General features: G+C 40.3%; 1 protein-coding gene across 3 annotated transcripts in view; it reads right to left on the bottom strand.

The window, feature by feature from the left end:
• Positions 1-31: 31 nt before the first annotated feature.
• USP22 (ubiquitin specific peptidase 22) overlaps positions 32-19049 on the bottom strand; it is a 110960-nt gene continuing 91942 nt past the window's right edge. For all 3 annotated transcript variants that reach the window (XM_056334055.1, XM_056334054.1, XM_056334053.1), the window contains 7 exons: positions 13125-13230; positions 11275-11433; positions 8971-9097; positions 6094-6185; positions 4532-4594; positions 2521-2670; positions 32-650 (listed from right to left, as the gene is read on the bottom strand). In XM_056334055.1, the coding sequence (XP_056190030.1) occupies positions 608-650; positions 2521-2670; positions 4532-4594; positions 6094-6185; positions 8971-9097; positions 11275-11433; positions 13125-13230 (740 nt within the window). In that variant the 3' untranslated portion in view covers positions 32-607. The remainder of the gene's footprint in view (positions 651-2520; positions 2671-4531; positions 4595-6093; positions 6186-8970; positions 9098-11274; positions 11434-13124; positions 13231-19049) is intronic.

Genomic DNA, 19049 nt, shown 5'->3' with positions numbered 1-19049 from the left:
TTTTACGGTTGTTGGAAAAAAAAGAGCCTAATAGTTTCATACTGTATTTATTTAATAACTAAAATTCACAAATAAAAAGATACTTGCAAAGTCCTTTAGTTGTGTCATCCCCTCCTCCTCCTCCACTCTACTGCTTTCAGACCCATATGCATAAAAAATGGGCTTGGATTTTTAATTTTTAACTGTTATATGATTGGTCGTTGGAGCTGAAGCACCAAATGGAGAAGATGCTTTATGGAGATGAGGGTATAACCCCTTGCCTTCCCACACACATTTTGGAGGAACATAGGAGATGTACCAGTGCCCGGACTCCTCTGCTCCCATTTCCCCCACCCAGAGCATTCCTTTCATTTTATATTTCCTCTGTTAAGTGACTGACTGTAGCCTCTTTTTTTCCCCCCTTTCTGTCCTTGCGGGACTGCATACACGTCGAACATTGTTCATTTCTTACTCCGCCAGGCTTTGAGTCAGTGTCAAGTAGGTCCTGTTTCAGCTCAGTGCTAGTTGTTTTTTAATGGGTCTTTTCATTTCAGGTAGGTTTGTGTGTCGATTCAGAAGGCTTGCTTATTTTCTTCCTTGTTTATATCTGACAAGCTGCTGGATAAGGCTATTCATACTCCAGGAACTGTTTGTGATAGAACAGCAAATATCTGCAAGAAAGAGGTACAGCTTCAGTGTTCTGCTACATGTCGGAGCAAATTAGTATTTCTATTGATGCGATCATAAAAAATGAGAACTATTAATTTCTGTTTTCTTTTAAATTGGAAGGAATTCCAGGGACATGCCAGTTCCCAACAGTAACCGTGGATGAGGTGGAGGGAAGCCAGCTCACATCGTTTTAACAGCAACTCAGGAAACAGAACAAGTGTACATCAAGAGGCCAAACCCTCTTGTGGTACAATCCACTTCGAACCTGAAAGCTCCACAAGACTGGGCCATGTTGGTGCCCAGACAGGCAGTATTCATTTAACACTATCCTGACACAAAATACAAGAGGTGCTTTGAAGATGCAACTGTTGCTTTGGAGTGACATTACCAAAGCATCAGACACTTGGGATTATCGCACACTGCCTGCCATTTCCTGTTAACAGGAGCAAAACAAAGAATCAGGCATGTGGGTGAAGGCCCATGTGTCCCAATCAAATATCTAATGTCTCAATCTGTACTCAAATCTGGTGTTTTAATAGGATGAAATTCTTCCTGTCCTTAATTACCTTATGTGTGCTGCTACATAACAGAGCCCAGCCCTCAAGCAGCTATATGTCAGGGGAAGCAGACTCATGCCTGCGGACTCTTGCCACGCCACACACCCCGACACACTCACTGCATGACTCTCCTTAGAGCGCTTCAAAGCACTTTTGAGACTTTCCAATTACTATCTTTCCATCTCACGCCCTATGGAGCTTCCCCTACACAATGCAGATCTACTTAGTGTCAGCTTTTATCTGAACCAGGGAAAGTGGATCGGAGCTCAGACCAGCCTTTAATGACAGGGATGGGCACCAGTTGCAAAGTGTATCCTCTCCTCCTTGCCCATGGCAGTTTCTTCCACAGACATACCCTGTCCCAGGGCCAGAGCTAGCCACTTGTCACTGAAGAAACACAAATTCATTTTTCTGTTGACCTCAAAGCAGAAGTCACCTTGTCGTATCATTTAACACTAAAATTCGGCTATTACAGGACAGATTTTTTTTTACTTCCTGGTTGAAGTTCAAGAAATGAAAAAAGGGGAAAAATCTGTTACAAAAATTACAAATTGAGCATCTGTGCCTACAGCAATCCATGGAAATGTCAGGAAAATTTAAAACAACAACAATAAAGGCTTATCTTTCCAGTACCAAGCCCACAGTTGAAAATGCAAAACATGAAGACTTCAGATTACCAGTGACCTTACTCTCAAAACACGTATCAGTGCCCAATGCATCCCTCAGATGAGAACACAGAGATGCTTCCCTTGCAAGCTACTGCTCTGCACACCCAGTACTTGTCTATGCAAATACCTGAAGCTGTAACGTCACTCTGAAATCAGTTTAAAGCCAGGAGCTAAAAACCAGCTCCTGTTCTACTTTTGCCTCCCATAAAACCTTACCACTCTGGTTCACAGTATTTTCTTAATGGCTTTTCTTCAAATCTTTTACTCTCACGGTAATCCAAAGGTTTTGCAGACAGCCTGGATTGCGTCACGGAGGTAAATACTGCTCCTCCACTGGATGATCATACCCCTTTGGTTTTCAGAATCCCTTCCATTAGCAAGCAAGAATTTGGAAATGAGCACCAGCTACAGACACTGCAGAGTCAAGTGATGTCCCTTGTCCTTCCCCTCTCCCTCTTCTTCCTTCAACAAATCCCGGATAGTAACACAACATTCTGAAGCACTGATATATACACAGAGGCATTAGATAGTCAAAGAGAGAAATATTAAGCCTTCTCTATGATGAAAGGGTCTTTTAACTGAAAGGTAGGAAAACCCAATAAAGGTCAAAGTTTCCCTTCCTTTCCCTTTTCCAGTTCACAACTTACCCTTCACTGTCTAGCACATCCTTAATGCTAGCCTTGGTGATAATGGCATCATCACACTTGAACCACTGGTCCTTGTGCTGCCGGATGAAGCTGGTATAGTGCCCACTCTCCAAGGTTCCCTGGTGATTAACTACTGCAAACAAGGAATACCTGGTACAGAGAAGAGTTAATAAGTGGATCAAAAGCAGAAAAACAACAGACATTTTAGACAGAAGCCTGTGTTCATAAACACGTATAGCAATAAACCACCAGCTCTCAACATTAACCGGGAAGAGGGCATCCTTGCCCAGGGAAAAGAACCACATTTTCCTTTTTCTGTTTTGCTATTACTGCAGCACTGCAGTCTGATGACACCCATCAGCTTTACCAATACTGGCTAGCAAAGATTTTTCTTCTAAAATAGATCAATATTGCTGCATTCCTGAAGAGGACCACTGACTATCTAGTCTGACATTCTATTTCCCTGAATAAGTTACTCCAGTGAAACAGAAAAAGGCATTTGAGGGATGGGGAAGGAGGTAGTCTTAATTATAGCTAATCTTCACTCTTTCTAGTGATAAATTGCTGTACTGTTTAGTTGTCCTTAGTCTGGAAAATCTGTACCTATTTTGAAATACTGAACATACTCAGCCTCGACTTCCAGCTTTCAGATGCTGGTGCACATTTGCCTGCTAGCCTGAAGACTAGCAGACACATCTCTGTTCCAAAGAAAGGTGTACCGATAAGCTAATCAAGTTGCTCTTAACTTTTTTCCCCTTTTCTTTTCTTAAAAAGAAGACTGAAGTCCTTGGCTCTTTTGTTCTAACCTAAGATTTTGTTTCCAGTCTTAAATATACTTGTGGCTCTTTTTCAAATGTTCTCCACTAACTCTTTCTTAAAATGCTATCCCCAAACTGGGATACAAACACAGCTGCACAATGGTAAAATAATCTCTCTAATCTCACTTGATATGTCCTACTTACATTCAAAATCCATGGAGCTCTTTTGACACAGTAGTGCCACAACAAGGCGCCTATTCAGCCGACTGTTTACAGAGCCACTGATTTATAAAGTCACCCTCTTGCTAGTGGAGTCCTGCAATCCAACCAGGACGGACACCACTCCTTGGTCCTCATGGAAGACTCTAGGATTGCCCCAGCTGCTTACCGGCATCCAGCTACTAAGCAGCTCAGGTGCCTCTGCTCTCATTAATCCTCTTCATTGTTAACAACTTCTCCAACTTAAGTCATTGCAAACCTCAACACTGATCAGCTGTTTGCTTTGCTAACACTTTAAACACCATAAATCTCATCAATAAATTGCTATGGGCCACACGTAACACCTGCCTGGTATCTGCTCCTACGACAACTGCACTGAGACCTGGTTAGCTAGTTTTAAAATCTGTTTATTGTGTGATTCCAGTTTCTTAATGAAACTTTTAGTGCCAAATGAAGTGCCCTGAAGAATTTAAATACACATCAGCACATGAACAAGGTTTTTTTAACTTGTAAACTCATTTTTAAAAAAAAGTAAGGTTTGTGTGACCACCTGTATTCCCACAAAGCTATGGATGTTGGTTTCATTTACACTCCCTTTACACCCTTGAGCAAGTCCCATATCAGCCCATCATTTATGCCGACTGGAATGAATACCTGCCCAAGAGAATCCAGAATTGCTGGGGACATCTACTTGGGACTTTTGAGTGTCAGTGTTCTATAAACTTTTTCCGTCCTCTGGAACTCCCTTCGCTACTGCAATAGAATTAGGATTATTTAAAAGGAAATACCCATCGCTTTTAATTTTCCTCATGGACCAATTGCTGGGGTTATCACCTTCAGATCTGACAGTCAGCTGCCACAAAGCCACAAAAGGGTAGGCAACTGCAGTGAACGAAGCTTTCTTTTGCAACAGTTCAGACTCGCTGTGCTGTCAGATTGGGTAATGCCCTTTGCACCGCAGCATACACAGTGGAGCATCTCCTCCTAGAAGCCAACTACCTTTCACAATAGGAGTCACAGAATGTACCACTTACTTATTATCATTGTTTAGACTATCCGTCGGCTGCTGGTACTGCCCGTTCATTCTGCTCTCTTTACTGCAACACACATACACACAAAAATCCAGTCACTTAAAGCAGTGGCTTCCCAAACCGAGGAAATAGGTTTTAACTGACACAGCCTGTTTGCCAAATCCAGATCCTTATTCAAAAGCACAATGCTGCTTAGCAGCAGAGAAGCGCTGCTGATTAGGATGCTAAAGATGCTTTATTTGTTCTTGCAGCAATGCTACATAAGAGACACCGTTTTTCCTCCTGGTCAAGGCTTCAGTGCTGCAAATACAGATTTGTTTACGTCAAATGTCCTATCCAAAAAGCCTAAAAACAGGTTAAGAAAAGATTTGTATTTTAAAACTGGAAAAATACCTAATTACATCAATCCTTTATCCTGTGATGGGTCAATCATCCTGGCTCTGACTTGTAAATTCATTTTGTGTTTTGACAGTAGCAACAGGATTATGCTGTTGATTTCATAGCCGATGAAATTCAGATTACTGAGTTATGCCTGCTGATTATCCCGTCTATATTCCATTATGCTTGATACCTTTCATCAGCAGAGCCTGCTCTATCCAGGGAGAATTCAGCACAGAGGAACACAGAAGTCTCAAAATCTCCAGAATATACTGGAATAAGCCATATATTCTTGATACATCACTATTTGACAGAGCTTTGGGGCCCTCCTTTCTCTCCTAGCAGAAGCATCTACTTTTCTTCAGGGCAGGGGGGTGGCAAGCTTGAAATTGGTAGTAAAATTTCAGCATCAAATAGAGCCCCCTGTGTGAAGAGATGCCATGTTTTGAGAGATGCCATGTTTTGGGGCTTTCTGCATTGCTTCAGGTATAAATTAAATCTGAATATCCTTTTTTATATTTGAATGGAATACCTGACAAATACTTGTTACGTGAGCTGATCAAATTCCTTTCGTAAAGGTATAGTTATACAAATGTCACACCTCTTACAAACCTGGGATGTGGGAGAAGTCTTACTGTTTAAATATAAATTAGAAATACCTATTTTAATCTGGACTATGCTTTTTCTTCTTGCAGCATTCTCTAAATAGAAGTTGAACCTATAAAAACAAAAGCCCCCGGGCTTTGCGTGTGTGCAGGAATGAAGAGGAAGGAGTTTTATAACTTCAGAACGACTAGGTTAGGCATTAGGTTATGTCTAGTCTGCCTAATCACACAAGATACTGGTAGGTGAGCACTCAGGGGATGGGACCAAAGCGGAGATCTGAAGGCAAGATGGATCCGAGTCTATACATTTAACATGCAACCAGAAACATAACACACATTAATAAAAAAAAATAAATAGAAATGTTGAAATATAAAGCTTTTTCTGGCACACAAAACTTAAAAATTTATCTAAAAATTAGGTTTTGAAAAGATGTACGTTTCAAGGAGAAGCTCACAGCAGAAATATCATTATACATACTGTTCTATAACCTTGATTCAAGGATGTTCCATGTTTCATGATGCACATGTATGAACCGGTAAACAGTTCTGGCCAGGTCTTTGGGGGATTTTGTTGGTACACACCTGGAAGCCATGAATGGTGTCATGTCCAGCTCCAGCGGAAACGAGACATACGTAGTGATCTTTCGCCTCAGTTTGGCTGAGTGTTCAAACCGCTGGAGACAAAATGGAAGAATTGTTTTTTCTTTAGAGAAAGGCTAACTTTTCTGTCTTGTATAAATGTCCTACGCTTAGGAACAGTAACATTAAAGCATATTAGCAGTCAGTATCGAGGGACATCCGCAGATTTTTTTCTACCAACTATTTAGGCTGGGAACCCCCATCGAAGTGGTAACTCACTTCTACCAACGGGGGCTGGGGGCAGAATACAGTATTAATTAGAGTCTTTAATATCTATACATAGAAACTTATTCCCATCTGACATTAAGAAAAAAATATATTAAACAGAGAGAGCACGCACAGCCTTTACCCAAACCAGTGTTTGTGCGACGCACTATTCAAATGTACGGCTGCTGCCTACACCAGCCACAGAACTGGTGACAATGGAAACTTGGCATCAGATTCACACGCTTAATCCACCCATCCAATCATCTCAAGTGACAGGAGTCAAGCCTACACAGGAATACCAATTCAAATTAAGGCAAAAATGGAATATGATAATAAAAAAGCCTTGTCCCTTCGCCAAAAGGAGCCTGCAGTACCCACCATCCTCTCCTCATCTTCTCAATCGAACATTAAATGGAAACAGGAACAAATACCAGAAAGAGATGAATGAGTTTCTATTTAAAGGCAGCTTCTCTCCCCATTTCTCAGAAATTCTGCTCTATTTACACTTCAAGTTAATTATTTTCCAATTGTGGTGCCATAACAATTCCCTAGCAACAGATCCAGACATGAAAAGCTAAGACTTCTGCAATTCTTATCTTTTGTGTTTCTTTCTTGCGTTAACACATGAAATGAAATTTGCATTTTGCATGGACAGGACAACACAATCACTTAGGGAAAGTAATTTATTTTCAAAAAAATCTTCGATCATTCTGGGTAACACAAATACTGAACTGAGTGAAGGGAAGGGACTGAGCACATTCACATCGCCTTCCTCAAAGAGCGGAATCACCTAGGTATTGTCTTGCCAACAAAAAAAACCAAGCACCCAGCACCCCCAAAACTCCCCGCAAAGGCCAAGCAGCCATCCAAGCACTCCTGAAACCTCAGGTCAGTCATGCAAGAATACTCTTCAGGAGGACCGCAAACAGCCAAAGCAGAACAAAGGAACCATGCTACTATCTATTCCAGCCAGGCTACTTTCTTTGGCATGTAACACTGCATATCATCTTGGTTAATACTCCAGATGCAACTGAAGAATTGCTGGTGTATATGGGGGTGAGCATCTGAAGGTATGATTGTCCTAAACAGTCTGAAAAGACCTATGATTACAAGAGATGGAATTCTTTCCACCTGTAGCACCTTTTCCAGTAGAAAACAGAATCAATCTTTTCTCATGAATACAGACCTTCCTGTGGCATTCTGTTTTCGTGTCAAGATCTCTGCATTTCATTAACAAGCTTCTGTACAAGCCAGAATTTGAAAACTTAAATTGCTGCTATGCTAGACATGGAGTTGCTATGTAATTTAACAATTCCAAGCTACAATCATTGCTAGAAAACAGTCCGTGACTTGCTCAGTGAGACCATGACACTATAGTTACATGGATTAATAGATTTTCCACTATGAACGTACTGGCCTAGGTTAGAAGACTACTGGAAAATAAGCCAAAAAACCTGCTTACATGCTACAGCAACGTTCGGCACGCACTTTGCCATGACAGCTACAAGATAAAGGTCTAATTCCAACACTATTGAAGTCACCCAGGTGTTTTACTGAAGTTCAAAGCCTAGAAACGGTCCACCAGAATTGAACAACTGAACAAAGTCTCTGGAGCAAAAGGCTGGAGCATGTGTTCTTTCAGTTCACCATTCCAGAAGTGGAAAGAGAAGCACCACAAGCCTTAATTTGTACACAGCACATAGGCTGCAGGTTTAAAATCTGTTTCCAGTCATCATGGCCATAGGTAATATGCCATTTTCCTTCATTTAGCTTATGTGACACTAGTATCATCGTCAGATAAGCAGTTTCTTGAAACACTGGTCATAGTAAAAGCTGAGGCCAGTGACCATCAGTTGCTGCCTAGAAATGACAGGACTATCATTCTGTCCCAGGAGACACTCAAGACCTTAGAGGTCTGCATCTGAAAAGCTCAAGCAGATCGAAGATGCAGTTAAATTACTACGGTGGCTGCTTCTATAGAGGCCTGTGGCATCACTTTTCGAGGACCCTTTTGCCTCTTGACACAGAATGACCTTCACCTTCTGCGATAGCTGCCTACTTCGCACCAGTCACACACTATGTTTAAGCTATAAATTGTACAGGACTAAATATCTGAGGGCACCAACTATGACATCACCTCTCATCATTGCACCTGACATAATCTGGATTGGAAAGGCTGGAAATTACATTACCATTGGGAAGACAGAAGAAGCCTTCTCCACTGCAACTAGTAACTTTTTAATGCTTTTCCTTCAACGCAGAGCTCCTCTGTGGCACTCTTCCAGTAGAAGTGTCGGGTAAAAATTTTTACCATGGATGGTAAGTGTTATTGGAGATTGGTTTCTATGCTCGTTCAGGTATTGTACTAGCCTTCCACTACGTTTCTAGATTCTGGGTTTTTAGGTTTCCACAGACATACTGCAAAGCTGCATTATAGATAACATAATACTATCTTAATAGAAAATCTAGCTGGGCATGCAAGCTGTTCTTTATATTAATTTCATATCATAAAAGATTAGTTCAGCGAAAGCCAGAAGATATGTCCAGGAATTTAGCTCATCCTCTCAGAGAGGAATGCACTTCCTCTGCTCTGACTGCCCCCTGTGAACTTACTTTGAGATGAAAACAGGCCACAATGGGTAACTTCTTCATAGTGAGTTGTTTGGTGGATTCCTGGTAGCTATGGCAACCACTACATTTGATTTTGGCACTGCTTCCTAGATGTTCTGGCCTTGTAAACCTGAAAGAAACATTAAAAAGCAAAAGGGATGCACAAAACAATCAGATGCTTTTCCACACATGCTGAAAACATTTCATTTACTTCTGGGTCACTGGACCCACAAGAGACAGAGCTCATGGCTTTTAAGTGTCATTTTGAAAAAACCCAACGCCTGCAATAACATAAAGTGCTACGGGTCAGATATCCAAATCTGACATTTATCATCACTCTTCTTGGGAACATTGCGCTGAAACGCATCAGTGTCTGAGAAAGGAGCTAAATGTTTGTTCATCCCCTACAACAGGACAGCTACTTTTCATGCAGAAAGCAAAGATCTTTTGTTTTCAAAACCAAAAACATTGATGTGGAAGTTCTGAAGCAAGATGACACAACTTCTGTGCTCAGCTGCATGCTGTCTGCAGGACACTCTTCCACCTTGTAGCCCTCCAGGGCTAGGATCAAAGCTCTGAGATGGAAAGGGCTGTAAACACAAAGTTCTTTTCAAAACACAGTATCTTCCAAGAAAACCCAAGTGTTGACAACTAGGAAATCTCTTTTAAAATTTTCAGACTGAACTACTCAAGGGAGCTATAGGGAGAGGCTATTACAGAATAGGGAACTGCTTAAGAGAAAATATACTGCCTCTGCGTTCTCACAACAGATTAAAGCAAAACGTGGCTCTCTTTCAGAGACCGTCGGCACCAAGAAGGCTAGGGGGGTGGACTGCTAAGTCTTCTCCAAGCTTAGCCTTCCACAGGACAAATGATCATCTCTCCAGAAGCTGCTCTACAACTAGGATTTTTGAGATGAAATACTCTGAAATATAATTGAACATTTTACATTAACACACACACTCAGCATGTGAGGGCAACATGGTATCAGCTTGCCACCAACCTTACCCTTCTGTTTATGTGGCCTCTAGCGTTAAGTGATCATCACAGCCTCTTGGTCTCCCCTCCTGTTTAACACTATTTCCTTTTCCTAGCCTATGTACTGTTTTCTGCTTTTTGATTTTTTTTCTTAAGTCTGTAAAAAAATCACTTCTATCTTTGTTGTTCCTGTTGTTTAGGAGTGCCTACACCTTTCTGGGTTTTGTCATATTCCTGCTCAATCCCTCCTTTTCCAAGCCAGCTTCAAGCTGCATGGCCACACTGGTTGACATGAAACCACATACTCTCCTTGTCTGAATCTAATATCCAACCTGTTTGCTAACTTTTGGGTAAAAACCTAGACCCATACTCTTTATCCATTAGTGTTCAACTTCTTTCCAAAATCCATACTCTTTCAGAGTATCTTTGAACCTGGATGTTTTTTCTTCCCCATCATCATCTCTCTCTGATTCTACTAATCCCCATGTCGAAGAAAATTGCCAGAATTCGATCAGTTTTGCCTCTTGATGCATTCTTGCATCAGCAATTTCTCATTTGTACCAATTCCCTTGTTTTCTTAAAAATACTGATCTTAAAAGTATCAAGAGGGTTAGAAAACAGATATCAGAGGCTATGGATTTTTTATTTCAGGAGGATTAGCTTTGCTCCAGGCTACAAGTAACTTCTTCCTCAGACAAATATCTTTGACAAGTATCTGCATTTACCACAAGAGAATGACTTTCAGGTCTGCTAAAAAATCCAAGTTAACTGTATATGAAGCCATAACGTTCCCTCATTACCTGTTTCCGAGATGCCCAAGTGTCCTGCTCAGAATTATTTTTTCTTTTTGAAAGCTCCACTCCTTTAATTCTTAATGCCATCCCCACAACAGAGCTGGCAGTAGCTGACCCTCAGTTCTGCTTAGAGCAAAATCAGATTCATGCTTGGTGTTATAAATTAGATAAATATTAAATGCATTGTGAGGTCTTTATGTGCTTGCTTAGCTGACATAACCAAGAACACAGAAATGGACGCTAGTGGTTTGGATCATTTAGAACCACACTGCCGGGCAGCAGCCAATGTAAAATTTGTTTTCTTTTTGCATTGCATGGCAACTGGTTTTGATTGCTTATGGTTAGGCTTACTGTTGCTCTGAGCCTTCTTTGCCTTCTCACTTTCTCTTACGCAAAAAAAAAAGTATAAAAATGCTGTTTCGGGATCATGCCACGACAAAGCATCACTTACTCCCACTGTTCAGTGTCACCTGGAGAACAGAACGAAGCCAAAATCTTTTTACCCCACCAAAATTTTATTTGTCTCATTTCATACCTTCGCAAGCAGTCTGTGAGAGTGGTGGTGCCTGATACATGGCTTTCCCCATTTACGACACTGCCATCACTCCCCGGACTCAGTGGCCAGAACGGGGTGGAAGAACCTGGCAAATCCAAACTGATGTCCCAAAACGGGTCTATCGTTGTGGAAACGCCACTACGAAAAAGAAAAAGAGTTTAATACACGTTTAAAGGAAGTAAAATTAACAGTCTCTCTCCCTTTAGGGTGCACACCAGACACTTTGAAGAACCGTGGGATCTACATCACCCCTAGAGGGCACTCAAAGACGACAGAAAAAACAGTTGCTCCAGAGGGTTCTCCCAAAACTGACTCTTTTTCGGAATATTTAAAAGCCATATGTTTTAGGAAACGTATGTGATGTACTTAATGCAAAATATATGCATTTAGTATGTTCTCCCACTCACTGAAGTTTGTTCACTGAACAAGCAGGGTTACTCAGAGATAGAGGTACTGGTCGGACTACTGACCAGCACAAACCAGTACATAACACCTATGATAGCTACATGCAATCCAACTAGTTTAGAAGCATGGCTCGCTGGTCAAGACAGGGAAGATGGTGCTTATGGCTACTTCAGTAGAGTGCCAGATACTTTTGCTATACAGTAGTGCACTGAATGAAGCTTTGCAGTTCATATTAGCATCTCCGACGGCATTTGGAATTTGAGAAGCCAAAGAATAATTGCATCAAGAAGCAGCGTATGTTCCTGATCAGATTTCTCTACAAGACAGCTGAAGACAAGCCAACAGCTAGACTACGGAAAAAGCAACTAAAAATTTTAACTTGTATTGACTCAAATCTTTCCTTCCAACATTTAAATTTTTAAGAGAACTCCAGAACTTCGGGGTCTAAGGTCCTAATTTGGAAGCATTCTCTGTTTGTACTCATTATGCTGATTTTTTTGAGTCCTCTCTTCCTCTACAACTAGTGTCTTTCACTCTGCAAGCTCATTAAGCCTACAACGTTCTGCCTTTTTTCCAGCTTCCTTTATGCAAAAGTTGTCAATTTTCAAAAGAAAACTCCTTTTGTTGAAGTTTCATCAATGCTAATATTGTGTCATAACATATCAAGCTTTTCATTATATCATGTAAGGATTCTCTGGCTCTACCAGGGAAAGAACAAAGTTTCATATGTTTTCCTTACAGTAAATCTCCCGCAAATCTCTCCAGGAAGCTGAGAATAAAAGCAGATTCAAACAAGCACAGCACAACAGTCCATCTGCAGGACAGCGTGCGTAATTATAAAGAATGCATGATGGAACAAAAACCAAGAACCCTGACTTCAGCACTATGGCAACACCAAACATCTTGAAATAGAAGTCAACTTGCTCCAGTACACAGAGTAGAAGAACGAATGCATTTTTCCTTGCTCTTGTAAAACATTCTTTTGCTGGTACCCGAAATTACATTAGATATCAGCCGCTTTGAAGCCTCTCCTGGTGGTATGTGAGGCTCCTAACTGTGGGAAAATACGGTTGCGTATCAGAATTTTCTTCAACTGTAGTGGCAACTACATACTTTCAAACCCAAAGGGATCTTGGAAGTCTTTTACCCATGAACCTGGGGAAGAACAACCTTTCACAGACCAGTAAAACCTTTATGTCCCTAAGCCTGTGGTACTTTCCAGGTAGCTTTTTTGGTATGTCTTAATATGTGATAGTTCACTGGCTACAGATTGCATTTAGCTGATACTGTTATTTCAACAGTTCTTGTCTCACTGGAATTTTGCTGGTATTTTACTGGTATTCAAGAAAGAAAAGATTCAGCACATCGTTGCACTGGAGGGTGTGCAGATACAAATCAAGAGTTCAGAACCAGAAAAAACTTACTGGCAGACTTGACAGGTAACATCAGACTGCAGTCCGCCTGTGAAGATTTGGTCTATGATGCAGTTACAGTGGTTGGGGTTGTTGGCCTTCTTCCCATTATCATCACCTGTAGGGATGCAAACACAGACTCAGAAGTCAAAAATCCTCTGAGGGCACAGTGGTTTCTCTCGGACTGTGTCTCCAGTAACTCTTTGTAACACAAACTTATAAACACACTGCAAGTTCACATAGACAATATAGAACCCTGAAAATGTTATGCATTGAAGAAGACCCAAGGACACAAGAAGAGAACTTCTAGAAAAATATAAAACATAATCAGAGGGTGACTAGAGGCAGTTAACTCCCATAGAGGTGAAGCTTTAAGCAGTTAGCCAAACCCCTACCTCCCTTTACAGAGGTTTGCTTTGTGCTATCTGGTATCAGTTCCTAAGAGGAAGGAGTTGCCAACGTGGTTCATAAAAATGAATATTTAAACTTCACTTAGCACCATGCAACATTTGTATCTAAACAAACCGTCATCCCTTTACCACAGAAGCACTGGGTTCTGCTTCGGCAGAGCATTCAACAGCACATTATTTTCCCACATCAACAAAGGAGAAATGTCAACAAATGCAACTTTTTTAATTCTATCCCAGGCAACTTCTGAGAGTACAGTGAGGGCAGGAGGTTTGTGCAGACCCATTAATCTCCAGCCTGCTGTCCTTCCAACATAAATAGGTGTACCTTCTGTTTGCACCAGTGAGAAAATAAGAGATGTCCTTATCTGAAGCAGGAAGCGCCGTGTCTTCCTCCAGCTTCTTCAGAGACACGGCAATCCTCTCAATTCCCAAGTGAGACAATGAACACATTCCCATCTTTTAGGGATTATAAACTGTCACTGCAGGTCTCAGGAGCACAGCAATTAATTTTTATTGAGTGCTAAGATTAGGCTAATTCAGCTTTCTTAGACTAACCAGAGCATTAAATAACCAAAAATTCCTTGGCACAGTTCTTGCCTTTGAAGCCTACTTCCATTCCTCGTAGGTGAACTAGGAGTGACACACTTTTTCTTTGATTTCCAAGACTTTTCTCCATATTTTCCTTGGGTAGGACAGATGCAATTGGTTTTCCTTTGTACAGAGATGCACACACAAACAACTTCACAGCACCAGCTCATTATTTTATAAAGTACCTGTTAAGATACCTTCCAATCTCCTACAGCAGAAATGGCTAGGGCAGAGTTAAGTTTTGCCAGGTTTCCTAGCATCTGTAACTTCCTAGGAAGTATTTAATTTCTGAAACTGGAATACTAAGATGTTGACTCCTCAAATCCCAGCTATTCTTCAAAACCAATTAATTTCTGGTCAAGTAGATTAAAAAAAAACAAAAAAAAAACCACCTGAAGAAACTAAAAGCACAGGGTGAAAACCTGCAACTTTTCTTGTGTCTAAGGTGCTCTACCTAGAGTCTTCTTGCAGAAGGAAGGAATAATTGTATTTTTTTTCCAATGAAGCTTTAGAAGTTTGTTGAAAAATATTATATAAACTGACAAAGGTTCCACCTGACACTGGAAAAGCGCACAGAGGCGACACCTACACTAAGCTGCAATGGGCCACTTCAGTTAATTAGATCCTAAATGCTGCAGAAAAGCTCTCATTCAGCTGCCTCTTCAGAAACTTTTGTTTGAATTGTCAAGAAAAGCATATTGGTTCCTTAAAATGGCTCTTGAACAAAATGCTCTAAAATTAGATTTCAAATGTGTGAGGTTCAAGTTGGGGGTTATCAGACCCAGTCTCAGGCATTCCTTGACGGGAATTTCAGCTAAATCTTGCTGAATTTATTATAAGGTCTTGATTATGCTAAGCTAATGAATGGAGCATACAGTATGGAGATGGTACAAGACATTCTTCACCTTTAGAGAAAGATCACTTATAAGCTCTAAAGACTACGTGCGGATTTTCAAAGACGAATTTAATGTTTTTTATCTTTTTTAAAAACACTCAGTTTTCAAGAAGCAACATGCAACTGCCACATCCCTGTAATCTCACCATTTGAAACATTATCTCCCTCTGTTTTGTTTCGAGGGGGCAGAAGCAGAGAAACAGCATCTAGAGGTTTTCCCTGGACCATGGGTACCATCCCTGCTGGACACCTTTAACAGGCAGCCATTTCTGCCGGCAGGAGAGAACCAATACTCCCTTTTCAATTATACAAGTCAATTAGGATCAGTGACGAGAGGGTCTCAAAAGAATATCCTGCAAGCTTGTTTCCAGCAAAAACAGAAGGGCATTACCCACTCAACATTATTTCCCATGACATTTGGTTGGAGAGGAGGAAAAAAAAAAAAAAAAGAAAAAAAAGATTACCACCTACTCACACTTGTCAATATGTAACAGATGCTGAGAGGTGGTATATTATGCAGCTGAGAACTAGAAGCTGCTAGATTGTTGTACTCAAGTTAAGGTTCCCTTCAACATTTCTGTCTTACAAAGTAGGTTTTAGTTTCATACATTTTTTGTTTATAAAGCTGGTCATAATTCCTACTAGGAAAATCAGCAGCTTCTTTGTAAGACATTGGACAGCACAAGACTAAACCCAAACCTGAAATACATCAATGTATACACCACTGTAATTACGAGAATGGCAGAAAATTGAGTTTAAAAGTTTGGATTCAAATTAAATGCAACTCTTCTTTTAAAAAACCCAGAAGTCACTACTGTGCCTGTGCAATAACTAAGCTTGTTAGAACTTTTGTTCAAATATATAGGTATTTAATATACTACTAAAGGTAAATCATACATAGCAACTGTAAGAACAGCTATAGATTAATTTTTTAACATTGCTTTTGGTTTTTAAATAAATATAAGTAAGTTTTGCCTTCCATTGTGTATTTTAAATTAGAAAAAACAGATTTTAAAAATGCCAGATTTTTAAAAGGGCATTTATCAAAACAAGACATTAATGTTAACTTTTCTGCTCTACTGTGTCCCCCAGTGTCCTGAGCATGTGGCTTGTTATTCTTTATGGCAGAGTAGTGTACACATAAATTTCTATGGATCATAGCAGATGACATGTTTCAAAAGCATATGCTTTAACGGTTCCTAAGAACATCATGCAGAATTCATAGAGCAGGGTAGTGTTTTACTCCCAAATCTCAGCACGGCATTCTTTCTCTGTCACGATACCTAGCACCAGGCTTCACGTTTGCTTTGTAGCAGTCCTCCTTAAAGATGAACACAAAGTGCTTCACGAAAACCAGATAAATGAGGAATAATCAGCTTTAAAGTACTACTGGTTTTTTTGATAGACAACTGAATAACATTGGCTGAATAAAGTTTGTGATAAAAAAAATACAGGATTACTTCAATTTTTTTATCTTGTTTTTTTGAACCTTTGTGTACAAATGCCCATCTCTGCCACACTCTGTTGCCTGACAGTTGTTGCTATTGCAATAAATAACACACCCTCCCCCCCATGGCCAGTGATTTCCCTGGTCTGAACACTAACTTTGGAACTGCGGTCTTGGTCCATACAAGAAAGTAACAATTCTGGTCTAAGTTTCTCCACGTTTGAATGTGTCGGAGACAAAGTTAGTAAACTACAAAGTGTTCGGATAATTGGAACCTGACTGTCAGGGCAGTTTGCAGAATTAGAACCCGGAATTTCTTTCAGAGCACTGATAATTAAGATGTATCCGACATGTCGACTAAAAGCTGACCCAATGCTTTACAGACTGAGCAGAAATACCCATTATTTACATTCCTCTAACAAATGAAGGGCCCTGAAACTCCTGAAGGATCCCACATGCAGAGTGGAGTATAGTTGGTACTTGTTCTCCACAGAGAGTCTAAGAAAACATGCAAGAAGCAACAGATCAATGTCTGATCATTTTCAGCATCTTCTACAAACCAAACATAGTCGAGAGACTGAAAATCAAAGTTGTTGTGCATTTTAAAGATCAAAGGCAATACATGCCAAAGTCCAGGTGAAGTGGTCAGACTTCGGTACAAAGGTGGCCACTACCTGCACAGCAAGGCTGCTAACAGCGTTACTCTCATAAAGAAGCTACTGTCCAATGTAGAGTAAGTTCTGAATCTCATTTGGAAGCTTTTGTGGTGAGAAGGACCACAAATACCAATGTAGGATGACATTGCAGAACTCCTGAGTGCTGCCATACCAGCAACAGAGAGTGGAACAGCACAAAATGCAGGTACAACCTCAAATGTCATTTATAGCAGCAACGTTGGAAAAAATTCAGATTCAAGAAAGCTCTTGCTTTTCCAGTTGGAGTATGCATCTAAGGAGAGACCTTGTGCACACTTTGGGTGACTGGTAGAGAAAGAGGAGTAAAGAATAGCATAGCTTTTTTTTTTTCCCCTCCACCGGAATACTGCTTTCCAGTTAGACCATCTTTCTCCAGCTGTTGGAATGGAAACCAGTGATGCACAGGCATGACAAGACCTGATCCCTTTTATTCAGAAACATTTTGTATTCCTCCAGAGCACAGAGGAGCCCTGGTAAGTGTTCAGAACATGCCCTGCACAGATGCTACAGCGCAGCACAACGCTGCCAACACAAGGAGAGCCATCACCCACCAAGACGGGATTTACATGGGTGGTCACACAGGGATCCCGGGCTTCCAAAACTTTACAGTTGCCACTAAAACGAAGTATATATTCAACCAGCATTAAAAAACCCCACCAAACAAACCAAAACGAACAACTACCTGTGCCAGCCAGCCTATATTATCATCTCAGAGCAGTTAATTTTATACTTTGTAGGATGCAGTTTTATAAAACTTATCTTTAAATGCACATCAAAATCATGTATTTTTCCTAATTTACACAGTGGCAGACATCAACAACAAGCATTCACAGCTCTCTCTGACTTGCATTAGGACACCTCTTAAGAAGCTGAATAAATGGAATGGAAAAGGAGTAAGTGATCAACGTCAGCCAAACAAGTATCACTGGATATTTATACAGTTCTTAGCATGAGGAACACTTTGATTTACTTTTGTGTCTGAAGCCTTTGTGATCACAAGTAATGTCCAAAAGCTGGGGCTTTGGGACAAAATTTTCCCCATGACTTTATTTTACTTCACTATGTGTTAATCTTAGAACTTGATTAATACTGACTGGAAACTTTAAAAGTTTTTTTGATTCGGTAAATTATTTAGTATTGGCAGGGGAGTCATTATTTATTGTAGCTTTAGGACTTAATTCTCACTATTAGTAGTAATATTTTTACATATGTATACTTCACATTTGTGTGTGTGCCTGTGTGCATATACAAGTGGGAAAATGTTCTCATTACGTAGCAAACTAGTTCATTCCAGAAGTGGTTTATCATGACCATACTTGAAATTCTGGTTTAGATTAACTTGTTTGGTTCCCACACAACTGCTCAACCACTTCTTTTAAACTACCTTGATGTGGTATAGATTATTTACCATCATTAAATAAAAGTCCTTCAATTTCTTCAGAAACAGAAATTTAAGAACCTGAGTACACAGATGTCAAGGATCTAGTGCTAATGCCCTCCCACTAGCAGCACTAACAGCTTAGTTACGCCCATGCAAGTAGGCTCTAACTTCAGGATATCCATCAAATAACTGAATTGTCCTTGTACTGAATGTAAATGGTACCTTTCCCACAATCCAAAAAAACTCAGTGTTAAAAGGTGCAAAACTCCCTAATTCAATTCAAGCTGGCTAAAACCCTTATGAAACTCAGTAACAATTCAGAAGTCAAGTGTTTTTAACACATTTGTGACATCCAAGAAGTAGTAAAAGAATACGTCCGCATGCATACACTCTTTCCAACAAAGAATGTCTGACATATCATTTTTTCAGTTTTAGGACAGATCACAGTTTCATTTTCATTCGGGATGGAGAGGCCAAACAGAACCAAAAGTAAAGAAACTGCTGAGAAAGCTTGATTGTGC

This window comes from Falco biarmicus, chromosome 4 (genome assembly GCF_023638135.1).
Source record: "Falco biarmicus isolate bFalBia1 chromosome 4, bFalBia1.pri, whole genome shotgun sequence".
Taxonomy (NCBI): domain Eukaryota; kingdom Metazoa; phylum Chordata; class Aves; order Falconiformes; family Falconidae; genus Falco; species Falco biarmicus.
This window is presented reverse-complemented; position numbering and strand designations above follow the sequence as displayed.